Source organism: Thamnophis sirtalis, unplaced genomic scaffold (assembly GCF_051295495.1).
Source record: "Thamnophis sirtalis isolate CommonGarterSnake01/CBP01778 unplaced genomic scaffold, rThaSir2_p1.2 scaffold_3, whole genome shotgun sequence".
NCBI classification, from domain to species: Eukaryota; Metazoa; Chordata; class Lepidosauria; order Squamata; family Natricidae; genus Thamnophis; species Thamnophis sirtalis.
Window position 1 is genome coordinate 162,916,363 of NW_028261383.1, and position 19,577 is coordinate 162,935,939.

General features: G+C 42.9%; 1 protein-coding gene across 1 annotated transcript in view; it reads left to right on the plus strand.

Moving 5' to 3' along the window:
- The first annotated feature begins 17,875 nt into the window (after positions 1-17,875).
- The window catches only part of COL5A3 (collagen type V alpha 3 chain), a 133,710-nt gene continuing 132,008 nt past the window's right edge, over positions 17,876-19,577 (plus strand). The window contains exon 1 of the mRNA XM_087710659.1: positions 17,876-18,002. Within this exon, the coding sequence (XP_087566785.1) occupies positions 17,918-18,002 (85 nt within the window). The 5' untranslated portion in view covers positions 17,876-17,917. The remainder of the gene's footprint in view (positions 18,003-19,577) is intronic.

Here is a 19,577-nt window from a genome sequence, read left to right on the forward strand (position 1 = left end):
GTGTTGAAGTTGTTTTAACGCAAACCAAAGATGCCTTTTAAAAAACAAGTTTACATCACGTTCTTATGCATGCCAGTGCTGTTGTGAGGTAATTTAAGGTGGTTCTGACAAGTGTCGTCGGCATCTTCATATCCGGTCACATGGGCATCAAGCCACTCCCACAAAGGAGGCCACACCCACAGAGTAGGTTTGAACAATTTTTGAAACCCACCACTGGTGGTTTTGCAGGTACCCTGGGCCTAAGCCATGGAGTGCTTTAAAGGTCATAATTAGTACCTTGAATCACACCCGGAAGACAACCGGCAACCAGTGCAGGCTGCCTAAAAGGGGTGTAACATGGGAGCACCTAGGTGCCCCCATGATAACCTGCACAGCCACATTCTGGACCAGTTGAAGCCTCCGGGTGCTCTTCAAGGGCAGCCCCATGTAGAGAGCGTTATAGTAGTCCAGGCGAGAAAGGACAAGGGCATGAGTGACTGTGCACAGATCATCCCGATCCAGGAAGGGGCGCATCAGTCAAGACAAGTTTTGAACAACAACAAAAAAAGAGGGGGGGGTCAATTTTCCAGTAACCTGCCTAGAGTTCAGTGGCCTCTAGGAAGTTTCTCAACTATATAATTCCTTCCATGTGCCATCTTGGGATAATAATACTGATCTGCCTTACTGAGTGGGGTCTTAGGCTTTTTTGGCCTCACCTGGGAAATCCTGCATACATGGATATTACACAGGGATTCTGTAGTAGAGTTCCAAATGCAAGCCTAGAAGATTGCCAATAATTAAATCGGATGCTCAAAGGTGATGGAACTGGTTGAATCAAGTGCTACATTTGAGCCATCTCCAAATCCATATACATGTTTGGCACCAAGTTCATTAGATCGATATGTTAAATTGAGGGAAATATTGGATCTAGCTCAGATTGCATCTCAGTCTTTAGAAATGTAGGGTGGTGGCACTATTCTCCCTATTTAAAGCAAGATTAAGCCTTGGCAAGTATATGATTGCACACATTGCAGAGTTTCAGCTCCCTGCTGCAAAAATCCAGACAGCTACTAAGTGACAGCAAGGAGTTATGTTCACACTGCTTTGGGGTGTATTTTAAGGGCAGAATCAAGAGAAACAGCCTGGAATTATACCAGTGTAAGTTGATTATTTTATTGCCAAATTGGTGTAGTGGCTAAGGCATCAGGTGTTGCGATATACGTGCAGGTATGCATCTGCCATACTGTAACACGTATAGAACAGAAGCAATAATTAACCATATGATTAAATCAGTAAACTAAAAGCAATAATTGGCCATATGATTAGATCAGTAAGACAAACTGTCCAACTCCAAGCGTTGATTAAATCAGTACCCTTAACACTAAGCAGATCAGCAACCACAGACTTGTAACTAAGCGTTGATTAAATCAGGGGTTACAACTGTTTAACTCTCAAACATTAATTAAGCATTGGATGTTTGCATGATGATAAAAGGTTTATTGACTATGAGTGTTCTTCGAGTCTACATGAGAGTAAATGAGTTACCATATACTGTAAACTTGCACAATCATGATTGGTCCCCATTGGCTATGTGAATCCACCCCTCCCTTGTGTATGCTCAATAAAAAAGGACCCCCAGACTTCGTTCTGGGTCGGTTTCGTCCCGAAGGAAATTCGTGTCCGAGTCTTCTTTCCTCATTGGCTTCATGAACCACCCGCGGAGAAATCGCATCTGGTGACCCCGACGTGATGATCTGTGCTGCCCATCTCATCTCACCCTCGGCCGGGAAAAGCCTCGCACCCAGGGCCGGCCGTCTGCGAACGGAGCACCCTCTCAATTCGTGAGTATGGGATCGGGTTTCTCGAAAGAACAGGAAGCGCACCTTCATGAGCTTCGGGATATCTAAATTTTCTAGTGTAATTATTCAAGCGATGGGCAAGTCGCTTCCCGTTTTCCCCTCAAAAGCATTTAATTGACTTATTGACTGATGTCTAAAATCATTGTCCAATCTACCCGGAAAAAGGGGTCTTTAAAGCTCTCCTTATGGATAAAATTGGGCACCTACTTCCATGAGGAACCCCGAGCCCCTCTGGGCGTTTTAACAACATGGCGTTTACTTATCAAAAAGGCCTAGCAAGCCCCTTCCTCTTCCCTTCTCTCTTCTTCTCCATCAATATTGAAACATGTGATCACCTTTTCTGGTCAGGGCTCAAGCCATGTGGTCCTGTCCAACAGTAAACCATCTTTCCAAGCAGCCTCCATGTCTCCAGTGTCTTCTTCCCCACTTGGAGCTGAACCCAGAAGGACATTTCTCTCAACAATTGGCGACCCACAGATGGGACTCCAAGCTAGCCTAACAAATGGATATGGCCCAGGTAAGCCTCCCATGCTGGCACAGACCCCATTGAGTCTGAGGGTGGACTTTATCTTGGCCTTAACCATTGGATCTAGGTTTTAAAGGGGTTTTGAGTTTGAGCTCAAAGGCTGCCTGGAAAGAAGGTGAGTACCTTTAAATTTTAATTCTCTAAAGTTTAAATTTTTGTTGTTGTTTCTGTTGTTCTGTGATAATACAGGAAAACTAATTTGGCTACATAAAGGTACTTAAAAGAAAAGGGAAAAATGTTGAGGTTTCTTTTTTTTCTCCTGTCTCTTTGTCTCTTTGTCTTCTATGTAACCACGTGGTTTGTTTGTTAAGATTTGTGCCTTCCCTAATTTGACATATTTGTGCTAGGAATGTAGGATGTGAAAACCTGAGAGTTCTGTTTTTCCCTTCTTATTTTCTCCTTGTTCTTGTGTAAATGTGTGACTAAGTCTTTGTGCACCCTCAAGGTCTAAACTGGCAGAAATAGCCTTCGCTCAGTTTGTTTCCCCCCCCCCCCAAAAAAAGAGTACAGATAAGGTTTTTTTTCCTTCCTTCCATCCCTTTGCCTTAAAGTAACAACCCAGGAAATGTTTTAAGTTCATTTACAGGAAAAGTTTCATCCTTGCTTCTATCGTGTGTTTAAATGATTTTACCTGTTTATTTCCTTCCTGAAGCATGTGAATCCAGACCCCATTTTGCATCTGTGATATCCCCATAAATGTTACCAGTTTATCTGTTTAGTAACTGATGATTTTACCTTTTTTTTTACTCTGCCTGCAAGCTTTCTACCCACCCAGCCCCAAGCCCCTCCCTTACCCTTAATCCCCCAACAATGCCTTTTCTGTGGGGGAGGGAACCTTGTTTTCATGTTTTTCAGGCCTGGAAGATTTACTCTTCAGGTGAGTAAAGATTTTTTCTTTTGGGGGAGAAGGAGAGTGTAGCCTTGTGTGTGCATGTAAAAACCCTCTGCACATTTATCTGGCCAACCTACTCGAAACCTGGCCTCTAGAAGACAGTTTTCATTTAGATTTTGTAACAAGTTTGCTGATTTTCTGGCCACCATCAGATGAACTGAAGATAAATTCTACCTGAGTTTCTTCCCCAAAGCGATTAAAGCCTGACTGAATGGGAAGACCTAGGTAATTGGACTTGATTACTTTGATGTAATGTCTGTTAAAAAATAAATTCTTAGGTGTGCATCTAATAACATGTGGAATTGAATTGAACTGATGTTTGATCAGCTAGCTAAATAAATAAATAAATAAGCTTGGGCTTGAAGCTGTGGGGAGGGAAGAGTAGTTGGGATTTAAACTGCTTTCTGAGTTTCCCCATTGCTTGGAGAATGAGCCATAAGTTCTCCAAGGAAAGAAATTTGAAGATTTAAAGTGACAGAACCTCCCCCAGGCCTGAAAGTGTTGTTTCATGGTATGTGTGCATGTGTGTGTGTAATCATTTTCAGACCTGGAGGGAAGTTGAAATTTCTTAATAATAGAAAATGGAGCTCATTGGCTTATGTACAGCTCCCTGAAATAATTGTAATAACTGCTTTGTATGAAAGAAGAATGAAATGGGATATTTTTGTGTGTGAAATTAATTTACACAAGCAGTCTGATTGCAGTGCAAATGTACAGTAAGCTGCAAGATTGTTTAATGGTATGTGTGTGTATGCTTGTGTGTTATGATTGGTTGGCATGAGCAAGCATGATTGCAGTATGAATGTATATGTCCCCGAAAGTGATAACTGAAGAGATCCAAAGACCTGTGATTGCCTGTGTGAACCCCCCCCTTTTTTTTCCCCTCTGGGTCATTCTTTGGAGGGAAGCAGGAGAAATGGGGAGAGTGTGTGTCTGCTCATTTACAGTGAACGTGTGTATGAGATACCTGTGAATGCCTCTGTGCATTCCCCGCCCCCTTCTTTCCCTCATTCCTTTTTGGGTCATTGAAGGGCGGCTGAAGTTTTCTGCTCATTTTAAACAATTTTTTTTCCTCTCTCTTCTGAGACATTTGGAGTAAATGGGTGACTTGCTCCTTCACCTTTACCTTTTACTATTATCTTTTCATCTATAAAAGTTATGCAGTTACATTTCCTTTTCTGCTCTGAATGCAATTTTGACTTTTTCTCTTTTCCTTCTGGAAATTTTTGAGGTTTAAAATGCTTAATTAAACCTATAAACAGAAATGATTTTGAGATATTTTGCTTACATTTGTAAATGTTTTAACATACTTGATGAGGATTTGCTTCCATCTGAATGGAATCTAATATTTTGGAGCGTTGACTCAAAGTACCTCTTTTTTTAATTGCATTTTTTTAACAAAAAAGCTATTTTTCTTCCCTTTCTCTTTTACACCTGAGTGCATTTGTAAAAGCTTGTGAGTCAAGGTGCTTTACCCTATGATATTTTGTTTGTTTGTTTGCAACACAAGTTGTTGTCTCTTTTGAAAATTTACTCATCTTACTGCAAAAGTGTTTCAATCATAGAAGCAGTGGGAATGTCCTGTTCCATGAAATTTACATCATTTACATTGTCTGCCTTCTGGAATAATGTTTGGATTTCCACATTTGGACAGAATGGGTGAGATTCCACAACATGGGACTAAAGATATGTCTGTAAAGAACTGTATATTTGGCCTCTCTTTTTCTTCACCTAAGACACAAAGGACTGCTAACTCTTGAATTGGCTGCTGGCGATTGCATTCTGATAAAACCTGACATGAGGAGAAAAAACTTAGCCAAGTCTGGAACTGACTACCAAACCTGACTGACCACTCTTATCAGCAAGCTAAGCCTAATGCCATCCAGCAGATATGAAAGAATGGACTCTGAGATGGAGAAGTAAAGACCAAAAGACTTTCTTCTATCCCCAGAAGACTATTGGGGAGGGTGAAAATTGATCCTAAAGTTCTCTTTCTTTGCTTTCTTCACAGAAATTCATTGTTAGGTTTCTTTCTTTTCTCATTTATATTGTAATCAGTTTTAATGTATTCCTGTAAGAATTGTATTTTGAGAATGATAGCACAGCAATTCTGAACACCTTGGATTTATGTCTAGTGGGAGGGAAAGTTTGTCTAAAATGTCTGTATTTTCTGTATTGTAGAAGCAGCTACACACACACACACACCAGGAAAGAGAGATAGAGAGAGAGAGAGAGAGAGAGAGAAGAGCCTATTCAGAATTAGATTGAAACTATCTCCTCCACACACAGTTTTTCGTAGGTTGATTTTTAGCAAAACTCAATTTGGCCTCACTAAAATAAGAGCCAGGGCAGGTTGAAGAACCATCCCTTTTAATTTTTGGGATTTCTGCTTGTCTGAAAGCTCACAGAAAATGATATCTGATACTAATTGGCATGGAAAATTGGATACTGTAAATTTCTTTCCAGAAATTTGTGCCCCGGTTGCTAGACCTTCATGGTTGAAAGCTATCTGGGAGCCACTGAAGAGATCCTTCTAGTGTCTCTCTCAATGTTTTTTCATCAGAATTAGATCTCCCTGATCTGACCAATTTTAATCTCTTGTCAAACACATGTGCATTCCACTCACATGTTTTGAAGAAAAAACAAAAGGAAGGGGAGTATGTGGGAAATTTAATTTTACAAATTGCTGTCTTCAAATTGATGAAACTGGCAAGGTAGTGGCCAATCTCAGTTGCAGAAATTGGTTCACGTACCCATGCAAAAGTGGACAGGATTAATGGATGATGCAGGCTTCCTGGGAGGAATTTTTCGCAATTGGAAACAAGCCACCTTCATGGCAGGCATGGCGCTCCTAGGGTTTCTCCTTTTACCCTGTTTAATCCCAGTGCTCCGAATCATCATTCAATCCACAGTAGAAAGTATGACACAGGGCAAAAACATTAACACAGCAATCTTTGATTCGTAACACAAAGCCCTACTAACAGCATTCTCTGATGAAGACCCAGAGAAAAACGATACTCCCTTCCGACTCCTCAAAATTTAAAACAAAAGGAGGAGATGTTGCGATATACGTGCAGGTATGCATCTGCCATACTGTAACACGTATAGAACAGAAGCAATAATTAACCATATGATTAAATCAGTAAACTAAAAGCAATAATTGGCCATATGATTAGATCAGTAAGACAAACTGTCCAACTCCAAGCGTTGATTAAATCAGTACCCTTAACACTAAGCAGATCAGCAACCACAGACTTGTAACTAAGCGTTGATTAAATCAGGGGTTACAACTGTTTAACTCTCAAACATTAATTAAGCATTGGATGTTTGCATGATGATAAAAGGTTTATTGACTATGAGTGTTCTTCGAGTCTACATGAGAGTAAATGAGTTACCATATACTGTAAACTTGCACAATCATGATTGGTCCCCATTGGCTATGTGAATCCACCCCTCCCTTGTGTATGCTCAATAAAAAAGGACCCCCAGACTTCATTCTGGGTCGGTTTCGTCCCGAAGGAAATTCGTGTCCGAGTCTTCTTTCCTCATTGGCTTCATGAACCACCCGCGGAGAAATCGCAATCAGGCTAGAAATCAAGAGACTATGAGTTCTAGTCCCATCTTAATTAAAAAGCCATCTGGGTGACCTTGGACCAGTCACTCTCTTTCAGCCCAGGAAGCGGGCAATTGCTCAGCCGCGTGGGAAGGAGACAAGGGCAAAGAACTTGTGAAACCTTGTCAAGAAAACCTCAGAGATTAACCCAGGCAATTGCCAGGAGTCAAAGGCACAACTTTACATCTTGGTGTGCCAGAAAGCCATATGCAGAGTATGGGTTTCTCTCTCTTATTGTAACAAAAAACACGAACAGTTTGGGTGAGAGTCACCTCAGCAATTCTCTTGAAACAGGTCCCAGCATTCGGGTGGAGGGTGCTGCTTTCTTCTTTGAGTAGGACAGCTCCTTCCAGTCGCTCCTTAGTTTTCTCAGGCCAGTCTCCCAAACTGATATCGCCACCATCTCCTTGACTTTCTTCCCACTCTGATCTCATTGTTCCAAAAGGCCTCGTTGTTTTGATGAGCCAAAACCAATCCCAGTGTATGTTAACATTTGCGCTCTACATGGGGCTGCCCCTGAAGAGTGTTCGGAGACTACAGTTGGTCCAGAATGCAGCCGCACGAGTGATATTGGGTGTACCTAGATACACCCACGTTACACCTATCCTCCGCGAGCTGCACTGGCTTCCTATTGGTCTCTGGACATGCTTCAAGGTGCTGGTTATTACCTTTAAAGCCCTACATGGCCTAGGACCTGGATATCTGCGAGACCGCCTCCTGCCACATACCTCCCAACGGCCGATAAGATTTTACAGGCTGGGCCTCCTCCAGCTACCGTCGACTGGACAATGCCGGCTGGCGACCCCTCAGGGGAGGGCCTTCTCTATAACTGCTCTGGCCCTGTGAAACGATCTGCCCGCAGAGATCCGGACCCTTCCCACCCTCTCGGCCTTCCGAAAAGCCATAAAACCTGGTTGTTCCGGCAGGCCTGGGGCTGTTGACCCATGAATGAGGTCCAGCCCCCATCTAGGTTCGAGTGCATGGTGTGTTGTTTTGAATTGAATTGAATTTTATTATTTGTATGCCGCCCTTCTCCGGGAAGGACTCAGGGCAGCGAACAATTCAAAAAGGGAAAAGGGGGAACATAAAACAGAATACAGATAATTAAAATAAGCAAGAATCACGCAACCACACAAGTCGAGAGGGGAGGGAACTCATCACCCCAGGCCTGCCGGCAAAGCCAGGTTTTGACCGCTTTTCGGAAGGCCTGGAGAGAGGTGAGGGTTCGAATCACTGCGGGGAGTTCGTTCCAGAGGGCCGGAGCTGCCACAGAGAAGACCCTCCCCCAGGTAGTAGCCAGGTGGCATTGGCTAGTAGACGGAACCCAGAGGAGGCCAACCCTGTGTGATCTAATGGGTCTTTGGGAGGTAATTGGCAGCAGGCGGTCTCTCAAATCTGTTTTTGTTTTCCCCTATATTTTAATTTTTTATTTTACTCTTGTATTTGTAAGCCGCCCGGAGTCCTACGGGATTGGGCGGCATATAAATTTATTAAATTACTAATTACTAATTATTGCTTCCTTTCTTTTTCCTTCAGAACTGGTCAGTGGTTTGTGATTCACCTCGCTCCCATGTTTACCTGACCCAACATTCCTAGCAAAATAAAAAGAGCAGCCTCAACCCTTACATTCTCTCTTCTTTGCCCATCCAGGAAAACACAAGAGAGATTCTAAACCTGGAAGGAGCAACCCTATAAACTGTGGGAAGCCATACAGTCCAAGGCAAGGAGAGAAAGGCAGAGGGAAATATTCTGACTTTTCCTCACACAGAGCTGCTTCTTTTGCTCCTGAAGCCCATGCCTCTGGACTTCCTTCTGGAGGCTTATGAAGGCTTGCTAGGATAGAAATGAAGCTTCGGGGCGAAAGCCAAATTATAGCAGGCTGGTTCCAGCCAAGAAATGAAAAAAAGGGAACCAGGGTTTTACTTGGCTTTTTTTTGGGGGGGGGGGGGGGAGGCCTTGTTCCAAGCCCTTGTTGTGCTTCAGCTCATTTTTGACTGGTCCAGTGAGACTTTACTACGAATAAACTTTTGAACCCCTCTTCTTCTTTCTGTGAATGCTTTTTGTTTTTTTAGATTGGTGTCTCCCTAAATATCACCTAATCCCCTTGATGTGTATTTGGATTGCTTTATTTTCAAATTCTTTTCTTTTCTCTGCCAAATGCTCTCTCATAGAAGGAAAGAAGCCACCAGGATCTCCTTTTCTTTTTTTTGGATCCATATGTCATTTTTACCATTATTGTTAAATCTTTCTTCAGTTCTGCTCAAAGTTAATGTATTGCAAGCAAATCCAACTCCCCAACTCAGTTAAAAGGAGTTGGATTTGAATGGATAGGCCTATCCGGGCCAAAAAAAAATCTGAGACCAAGCCCTATTGATTAATCCCACCATGCCATATTTAATTTATATTTTGTTGCAGTCTGTATTGCTAATATTTTGTGCATTGTTTTATTTTCAATTTACTCTCAACTCTACGTTTAACTGGATTGTTACTCATACTTAGTAAAGCCATCATAATGTTAGCCATATTTTAAGAACTCCGTGATAATTAAATATTGGATATTGAATAACTTTGATTCTAGAGCCTTTATATTGGGTCAATAAAATTGGGAGAGTTTGTTATATGTGTGTAAATGGATTTAATTAACCAAGAACTGACAGTATTTAAAAATCCTTTGGTGGACATGCTTTATTTGGTGATGTAAAATTTGAGTCTAATTCCTAAGCAACACTTCCATTTATCCTTTCTCAAAATTGCATATATATATTTTCTGGCATGGATCCAGGGTGTCTTAGAACCACCTCACTCTAATGATACTAGCCCATCCCACACATTCTAGTAGAAGACTCCTGCTACGGACCCTATCTACTAAGGATTTCCAATGGGCAGGGTCAAGAAGAAGAGTCTCTTTTGGTGTAGAAGACTCTACCACTACAGTTGAGAACTGTTATGATTCTGGCCTTCCAGGAGGGTATTAAAACTTGGTTTTGTGGTTTGGCTTGGGACTCTAGAGATGATTGTTTGGGCAAGAAGACCACATCTTCATGCCATTCATCTCTTTGTTCTATTTTTTTGCATAGTTTTAAATTTTTTATTGACCTTTTATTTATTTTTTAATGATCTGTAAGCCACCCAAAATCACTATATCAGGGAGATGGGTGGGATATAAATGTAATAAATAATAATAAATTTGAATAGCAATAGCAATAGCAGTGGACTTATATACCGCTTCATAGGGCTTTCAGCCCTCTCTAAGCGGTTTACAGAGTCAGCATATTGCCCCCAACAATCTGGGTCCTAATTTTACCCACCTCGGAAGGATGGAAGGCTGAGTCAACCCTGAGCCGGTGAGATTTGAACCGCTGAACTGCTGATCTAGCAGTAGCCTGCAGTGCTGCATTTAACCACTGCGCCACCTTGGAATAGACAGGCACCTCCACATAACACCCCAAACTTACCAACTGTTGATAATTTTTTTTTAAAAAAAAGTCTTGATAGTAGACGTGGCACTTCCTGGAGACCACAGAATAGAAGAGAAAGAACTGGAGAAGTTAACAAAATTCAAATATCTGCAAATAGAAATAGAATGAATGTGCAAAAAAACCCCAAAAGTATTTCCAATAGTAATAGACGCCTACGGCGCAATCCCAAGAAAACTGGAGCACAACTTGAACCCCATCAGCATTGACAAATTCACCCTCAGCCAATTGCAAAAGGCAGCTTTACTTGGAACAGCTTACATCCTGAGATGATGACATCTTTAACACATCCACACCTGTCAATTATTGGTCCTTGGGAAGTACTCAATATATGGGCAAAAATGTCAGATCCAGTCTGAACATCTGGCTGATTGTGTGACGAACCAAAATAATAATTCTACTTTGTCATCCTCTTGATGAGGAAGGTTACATAATTGTTTTGAGAAAAAAAATCATTCTTTAAAAATCCACTGATTTAAAGTGTGGTTGATTTAATATTTACTTTTATTTTGCAGAGATAGGTCCATATGCACATACGGTACAGACATGTACATCTGTCTGTCTGTCTATCTGTACAGAAATGTAGTCCAATTATGCATTTGCTCCCTCTTGACTATGGACTGAGAAAAGGATTATTGGGTCAGCAACTGAACTGGAGGTGATTTGGACATTCTAACTATGACACCTTGTTCTTCAGACACAGGGAGGAAGGGAGGGAGAGATAGAGATAGTTAAAGTGCCTAAAGATGTAAAAGGAGTAAGTTCAATTTATATTTGAGACTGAAATACAGCAGGATTTCATATAAAATATTCCAAAGTTGGATTGTCCTAAACTATAAAAGAGAAATATTCAACTTGCAGGGATGGTAGACCCTTTCAGAGGACATTGTCCTTGAAAAGATTTAGGCAGGTAGCTTTAATCATTTCAGATTGGGCTGAACCAATGCAGAAAATGTTCTACTCATGTTCAAAATTGTTTAAAAGCTCAACAGTTTAAAATCTAATGGATCACACAAACTACATATCGGGTTCACTAAGGTGATGTATTTCATGAGGTAAGTTGGCAGTGGTTAAGTACCTCACAGGCACTACTTCTTAATTGTAGTACCTATTTATGGGAAAGTGTCCCTAAGCCTGTCCTCTCCCCACTTCTCTCTCACAATTTAGGATTTGTGTTGGCCCCAGAGGTGGGTTCCTACCAGTTTGCACCTATTCAGTAGAACCGGTTCGTCAAATCTACCAAACTGGTTAGAAGAGGTTCCACCAGTGGACCCGGAAAGCAGGCCACACCTACAGAAGAGGTTCCAAATTTTTTTGAAATCCACCACTGGTCCTTGGATATGATTATTCTACACTATCATGCTCATATTTATAAAACTCAATGCCTCTGTGAAAGGTAAGGATGACTACTGCGTTTGTGGTGCAATCAGAATATTGTGTGTGTTGAAGTTGTTTTAACCCAAACCAAAGATGCCTTTTAAAAAACAAGTTTACATCCTATTCTTATGCATGCCAGTGCTGTGTGTGAGGTAATTTAAGGTAGTTCTGACAAGTGTCATCGGCATCTTCATATCTGATCACATGGGTGGCAAGCCACTCCCATCTGGGCACATGGGCGGCAAGCCACTCGCACAAAGGAGGCCACACCCACAGAGTAGGTTCGAACAATTTTTGAAACCCACCACTGGTTAGCCCACAGTAATTATTGAAACCTTACTTGTTTTAGAAGGCCTCTGGTGAGGAGATATCCAATTTTATTTTTAGGCTGTTTATAGTTAATACATTTTTGTTCCTACCATGAACTTTATTTAAACACTTGTGTTGCTTGCAGCTGTTATAAATGGTCAAAAGTAACAAAATTGTGGAAGATATAAACAAACCAATAAAGTCCAAGGCTGGGTATTTAGGCCAGTTTCATCATACTCATACCCTGGACAGCACTTCTTTAAGCTCCTACCATCAGATCTAGAAACAGATCTAGAAGCAGAGCCAGCCGCACAAACGGGCTGAAGAACAGTTTCTATCCTTGGGCTGTCAGGCTCCTGAATGTGAAATAATATCATAACTATGTAGTACAATGGACTTGCAGGGCCTGCATAATGTTTAACATGTTCACTCTGGTGCAATAGGACTGGATGTTTGTTAATATGATTTATTGGGTTAGGGATTTTCTGTCTTCACTGTGAGTTCTATTGTGTTGGGGAGAGGGTGCATCAAGGGAGCTCAACCAATCTCATTGTATATGTTGTGTATTGCCAAGTAAATAATTCTAATTCAACCATTTTATTATTCCCATCTCCTCCCCAATGTTGTTTATCAAATCCTGAAAAGCCAACCAATCTCCAAATTAACTCTAAATTTCTTTGGGCTGATTCTGAGGTATCTGATTGAATGAAAGGCCCTCAAACTGATTTAAATCAGAGGATTTCATTTAAAAGGTTGAGCTGGATGTATTTTCTTTGAACTGAAACACCCATTGGAGTCAAGAATCATCTTCCTGAACAGTTTTCAGGATCACATTGGAGTGCATGTCTTCTAGTGTTTTTTCAAAGCACTTTTCTCCTCACTAGATGGCAATATATACCAATAATGATTCTAGCTTCCTTGCCAGAGGTTTAACTGACCCTCTTGGCTGTGATCAGATTCTGTCAGAGCTGGAAAAATCAATCCGTTGGGAGGAGGACTGTTTGTTAAATGCCATTAATTATTTAAAAACCTGCAAATCTTCCCTTTCCCCCCCAAATCCAAGTTCTGAAGAACTTATGTCTTGGCTTGGGTATTCTATTCACTAAACTCTCGTTGACTCTTTAGCTTTCTTGGAAGATTGCCTCATTGAAATAAAAATCTCTGTTTTGATCTGTCCAGGGGAAAATAAATAACGCACTTCATAAATATCTGACCCAAGATATGTTTACTTTCCTTTACCCTGCTATCTTGCATGTCTGCTTGTACTCAGAAGGGAATTACATTGAATTGAGTGATGTTGTTTCCTAAACATATGGTTGCAGAAGTGCAGCCTCAGCAGGCCATTGCAGAGTTCCTTCAACCTCTCCAGGACATTGTAGCCAAGAACATGGACAGTCCTTTTGACCAAGTGCCTTACAGAACAGTCTGTACACAGATCATATCCATTCTGACAACCATAGGGTAGACTAGGCTCCAATGGAGCTGGATAATTTGTGGATCAATGTGATGTGAGAAACCAGCCATCACCCTAATATGCCATATGAATATGGTTCATCTGCTAGACTATTACAGTACACTGTGAGAGTGAAGACCATGGAATCAACTAGCAACCTGCATTTTTATTTCATCCAAATTATATTCCATTCCTTTTCCCCTGACATGTTTACTCAAAAATCAGAGTAACCAAATAAACCAAGTGAGACTTAATCTATTCCATACTTTTTCTAACTTTTCAAGTATCACAGATGTATCCACCTTCCCAATCAGCTTATAGTATGATTTTGTCTTTTACAAAACCAGAAACATCTCTCTCACTTCTCTTCCTCTTTCCCCCATTTTCTTAGATGAGTGACAAAGTGTTTTGCCACGACTATTGTAATGGGCTTGATTCTGATTAGCCAGGCTGTTGCTGTTCCTTACCCCAGTCCCATCAGTTCTGTACATAAGGTACAATCTAGTGAGAAATCATTCCCTTCATTTTTGCAATCTTTCATTTTGGTGAGAGCCACTTCAGCAGCGGCAGAGGACCAGATTACCCATCCCTGTCCTAAGGGGTTTGTTTAACTATCATAAATTATGTTGGTTGACATGTGTCGTTCTTAAGGTGTCCACCACTTACTGCTTGAAGTGTAAGTTTTGCCATGTGGTATGGCTTCCATGGCTCCTTCTTTAGGATGCTTGTTTTTTTCCCCAACTGTGACCATACTCACATCTCTTATAGAGTTGTAGGACCACATTCTCAGAGAAGTACCTAACCTTGGTCAGAATGGAGAAAGGATGAAGGGTTACTCTCTAGGGTACGTTGTGGCTGTTCTTCTCCCCCATCTCCGCTTCACCCCCCACCCCCAAGTCCTTGGGGCTCTAGCCTGAGTCACCCTGTTGCTTCAGGGTATGAGTCACTGGCTCAACTCTGAAATTGTTGACCCAGATTTTAGGTTCCCAGCAAATATTTACAGCTGTAGCTGGAGTAACATCCCACAGCCCCCGGGCTGGAATCAGCCCAGCGTTCCTGCTGGCCTGGACTTTATGGCTGCTTTTCTGTGCAAAAACTGAGTGAGGCCTCTGATTGGGAAGGGAACACGGCTCTATTGAACAGACTCCATTTGAAAACAGGATGTCATGATCTATGGATCAGATCAGGTGTTGTAAAAAATGGAGCATCTTGCCTCAAATTGCCCAACCCAGAATGGTAAGGATGAAGTCTGTAGGGAGCCTAGCTTTCTCAGTCGTATTCAGCAAGTGTACCTAGGAAAACAGTGACTAGAATAATTGCAATTATCCATCTGGAGATGTTTTCTCTGATCAGAAGAAAGTTCATTCATCGGTGGTCCCGCTTTGCAAGAGGAATGTTGGGCAGATGTTTGGCCTTCAGGGCTTCCCCTTTCTTTTCCTGTGACCCTGATCTTGGGCTACAACTATCTGACCTATACATATCAAGCTGGAAAAGCTTGAAATGCTTTAGGAATAAGGGATGAGAAAAATGTAAGTGTCGATATTATAGGGTATTATAGGATACAGGAATAGTGTCACTGTATCTATCATCTCGCTCTGCTTATTGCAAGATCTCCAGGAGTGACTTGCAACATTTTCTAGAACTGGCCAACTACAGGGCCAATGTAAATATAATAACAATAGGCTTCAGATCTCTCCAAAACACCACAGAACAAAATTGGTATTTATTTCTCTATGTACAGAATGTATTTGTGCTTCTGTCCAATTGTGTGACTAAGATCGCACAATTTGGACAGAAGCAGTAATGTTTTGAATATGATCACACAATTTCTGGTTTTAGTGGTTTGAGGTCACAAATTTCACCCCATGTGATCCTTAATTGTAAAGCATGTAAGAGTTTGTTGTGTCTTGGGATAAGTTAACAAAAAGCTTGTGTTGAGGAAACCCCCAAAACTGAATGAATGCTGAAAAGTTTAAAAACTTTTAACCTTAGGAACAAAGCTGGAGTGTGCTTTCAGAAAGTGATATCAAAAATGTTGATTGACGGAAGCATCTAAAAAGCACCACAGGGTAAAAAGATGTGGCCAACTGAGAGGCTGATAGCGATAATCTTTGGTGATCTCTGGATCAGTCTCTGAAGCTCAGCATGGCTGAGTGGTGCCAGGTGCTTCAGCCCTCTGCTTGCCTTCTGGCAGATGTTCCACCCAGAGGAAACACAGAAGCACAGTAGTGTTTCTGAGTAAAGAGCAGCATTGCATAGCTTTCATTCCCCTGCTTTCTTAAATCCTGTGTCCCAACATGCCTGGATTCCCCGGAGGGCCTTTCTTGGTCTGCAAGGCTGAATACTAATTAACGTTCCATTTCTTCTGCTGAATCCAAGCATTTGGGGAGCCCTTCAGAAAAAGCACACTTATTCCCTACCCCTCTTCAAAACTTTGGTATGCATATCCTACTGCAGGCACACTGTGAATATCAGTTCTGCTGCCCTGATGGCCTTGTAGCTGTAGCTGTCACCCTCTGCAGTCTGTGAAATCTCCATTAATACATAGCCCGAAGCTGAAATCTGTGCTCGTGAATACAACTCAATGTCCTATCTCTGCCCTGGAACTCAATCACTACTGTCCAGCTGAGTGTCTGGGAAGCATTTATACCACATTAGCCTTACTGAGCAAAGGAAGAGCCTCGGGTCAAGTTGGGCCATCGAAGCATCTAGGTCAGGGTTCTCTGCACAGAAGAAATAGATGTCCTGGATTGAGACTCCTGCACATAAAACACAATCTCCCCATTGTGGGAAGACTGGGAGGACTGGGAGAGCGCTGCTCTGGGCGTCCATGCATCTTCAGAGCAAAATAGAAAAAAAAATGAGCCTCTGAATTTATTGTGGAGGGCTCCGGATAAGTCAACACTCTGAGAATTGTTATTCAATGGTAAATAGGAAAAATCTGTGTCCTGCCAGATCTTGCTGAAATATCAAAGCCAGTCCTTCAATTCGGAGGAATGTTATGAAGTGGGGGTAGGGATGGGTGGAGGTCAGGGACTGTTTTGAGCATGGTTGCATATGCGATGGAAGAGAGAGAGAGCGGGGCAAAGGAATAAAGAAGGAAGAGAAATTTAGAATTTGAAAGGTCTTGTACAGATTAAACGTGGGATAGTTTTTTCAGTGATTGAGGGGTTTATCCCAGAATCTGATTTTTGAGGCCATGGCATACAGACATGAGATATTTTAGTAAAGGGCTAAATGCAGTGGTGGGATTCAAATAATTTAACAACCGGTTCCCTGTCCTAATGATTTCTTCCAACAACCAGTTCACCAAACTGCTCAGAAAGTTAACAACTGGTTCTCACAAAGTGGTGCGAACTGGTTGAATCCCACCACTGGCTAAATGCATTTTAGAATATAACAAAAAGAAATGCGAAAGGTAAGCAGAGAGGAGGATGAAGGAGAAGGAAAAAACCTTCACACACAAACTCATGAATCTGGATTCTGGGGATGCCGAATGGTAGAACACTCAAGGCCTTGGAGCAGCCTTAAGGCCTCCCTTCACCCAAGAGCTTCTCTTCATACCGGAAAGGGAGAAGGGAGGCTTGCAATGGGTCACAACGACTTCCCTGCAGCCGTACAGCACAGGCAGTCCTCGACTTGCAACCGTTTGTTTAGTGACTATTCAAAGTTACAGTGGCACTGAAAAGAGTAACTTACAGCCTTTGCATCATCACCATGATCATGTGATCAAAATTTGGCAACCGGTTCCTATTTATTATTGTTACTGTTTTCCCATGGTCATGTGATCCCCTTTGGCCACCCTTGACAAGCAAACTCAGTGGGGAAGCCAGATCCCCCTAACCACCCAGTGTGACTGACTTATTGACTGCAGCGATTCCGTTAACTGGGGCAAAAGAGGTCGTAAAATGGGGCAAAGCTCACCTAACAAACCCCTCACTCCACAACAGAAACGCTGGGCTCAGCTGTGGTCGTAAATCGAGGACTACCTGTACTCTGTTGAGCGGAGTATCCCTTCCACCGCCAGAGTCGCACCATAGAAGTTAAGTCGGCCCAGCGCGCGTGCGGGACCTTGACCCTGGACTGCGTGCGGGGCCTGCATGCTACCGAGGAGGGATCGGATCCGGGAAAGGTCGGAACCCGGACTTCCAGAACAGGCCCGCTTCTCCATCGTCACAAGTTCGCCCCAGTCCAGGCACTGGGGAGGGGGGGGGATCGGCGGGGCCCGTTCCCGTTCCGGGAAGCCTCTTCACCGCTTGCCCGGGGCTGCCTGAGCGACTTGCCTGAGCGTGCGAGGAGGGGAGGGGGGGAGGAGCAGGGCGGGGCCAGGCGGCTCTGTCGGCTCGCGCTGGCTGCCCTCCCCCCCCCGCTAGATTTTGAGGGAGAGAGAGAAAGCGCAAGAGAGAGAGGCAAAGCCCAGGCGCGGATTGAGGATGGCGGCGAGCCCCGCGGGACTGAGGGGCCACCTGGTCTGCTTCCTGGCCCTCCTGTTGCGAGAACTTCCCCGGGCGAGGGCAGGTAACGCCGGCTGGTGTCCGAAGAGGGGGCAGCTCGGGGGAGGGTGTGCTCTGGGACGGGGGCGACGGTCAAGCGCCCTCCAGGCAGCGCCTAGGCACAGAGGGCGGAGGCTTAGCGGACTAAACAAACAAACAGCCGCGGTTCCTTTGGCAGCCCAGATTTTTCTTTTTTTGGGGTGGGGGGGAGGCGAGGGGTCCTGCTGCTGCTGCTTAGGAGCGCTTCTCAAACCTCGTGAGCGACCTCGCTTGGTATTTCCCCTCTCCCAGCCCGACTAGCACCTGCTCCACAGGTAAAGCGCAAAGGAGCCTTCCCAACTTCGTTCCCACAAGAAGTTGAGCGCAGGAATAAAACCGAACCTCTCCAAGTCTCCAAGAGTGCTCTTTTTTCCCCCCAAGAGGCGACTGGACTTTCTGGTTTTTCTTCGAAGACGTTTCGCTTCTCAGAAGCTTCTTGGATGAGAAGCGAAACGTCTTCGAAGGAAAACCAGAAAGTCCAGTCGCCTCTTGGGGAAACAAAAAAGCAACTTTGGGACAACCATGATCTGGATGACTGAGCAGCTCCATAGACACGAACCTCTCCCAAGGTTAACATCAGCACAGCCCGGCTTGTCAGCCGAATGTATCTGCAGAGAGAAGCGGGGTCGGAAAGAAGGGATTGAAAGCTTTTATTCTTCCCGAAGCGACGGAGTGGAGGGTTTTTGGAGTTGCTCTCACAAAATCATTGTGAGTCAAGAAGTAGCTTCATCTTCTCTCGGGGGGGATGTTTCACACGTCCGTGGGGCTTGTTTAGGACAAGGAAGGAGGCGCCATCTGCTTTAGGAGCTCCCACGCTCGATTATGCGCACCTTTTGCAGGCTTCTGTTCCCTCCATCCCCTTCAAATAAGGCTCTGTTGCTTGGTGATAACGGGTGATTCAAAGAGCGACACGAGACTACAAATAAAATCTTTTAAAGTCAGAGATATTGTTTATTAAAAGCCTAATAGTTTTTTTAAACAACTAAAGCTACTGCGATTAAAGGATATTATTCTTAACCCGAATGCCTCTGGGAGCAGCTGGGAACAATCACTGACTTTCAGTTTTAACACCGCCTCCCCATTTTTTAAAGAAGACGTTTTCTGGGAAGTGGGCATAAGGAGCATTTAAAGACAAATAAAATATACTGTATCTCTTGTTGCAGTGATATTTGTTATTCATTTACAAAGTTATGTGGCACATTGATTAATTGGCCTGGTTAAATTATAATGTAAACAATGTGTTGTCCTAAGATTGCAGTATCTCAATTTGCCAATGTCTACCCCATAAGATCACATATTGAAACGTTAGCATATGTTATTCAGTCTGTGATAGATTTCCCCTTAACAGTGAATAAAAGAAATGGCAGTAGTCTATTATAAATAAAAAGTTGTCATCATGCATATGCTTGTGTGTTTGTGATGGGTGAGATAGCTTGCAATTCTTTGCCTATACTGAAGGCTAAAATGAGTCCTCTGTGTGGTTTATCCTGTTCCTGACACCAACTTATCTGTCATGTCATTTTCTAAAAAATTTCTGTTCATCTCAGTCAATTGTCATAGA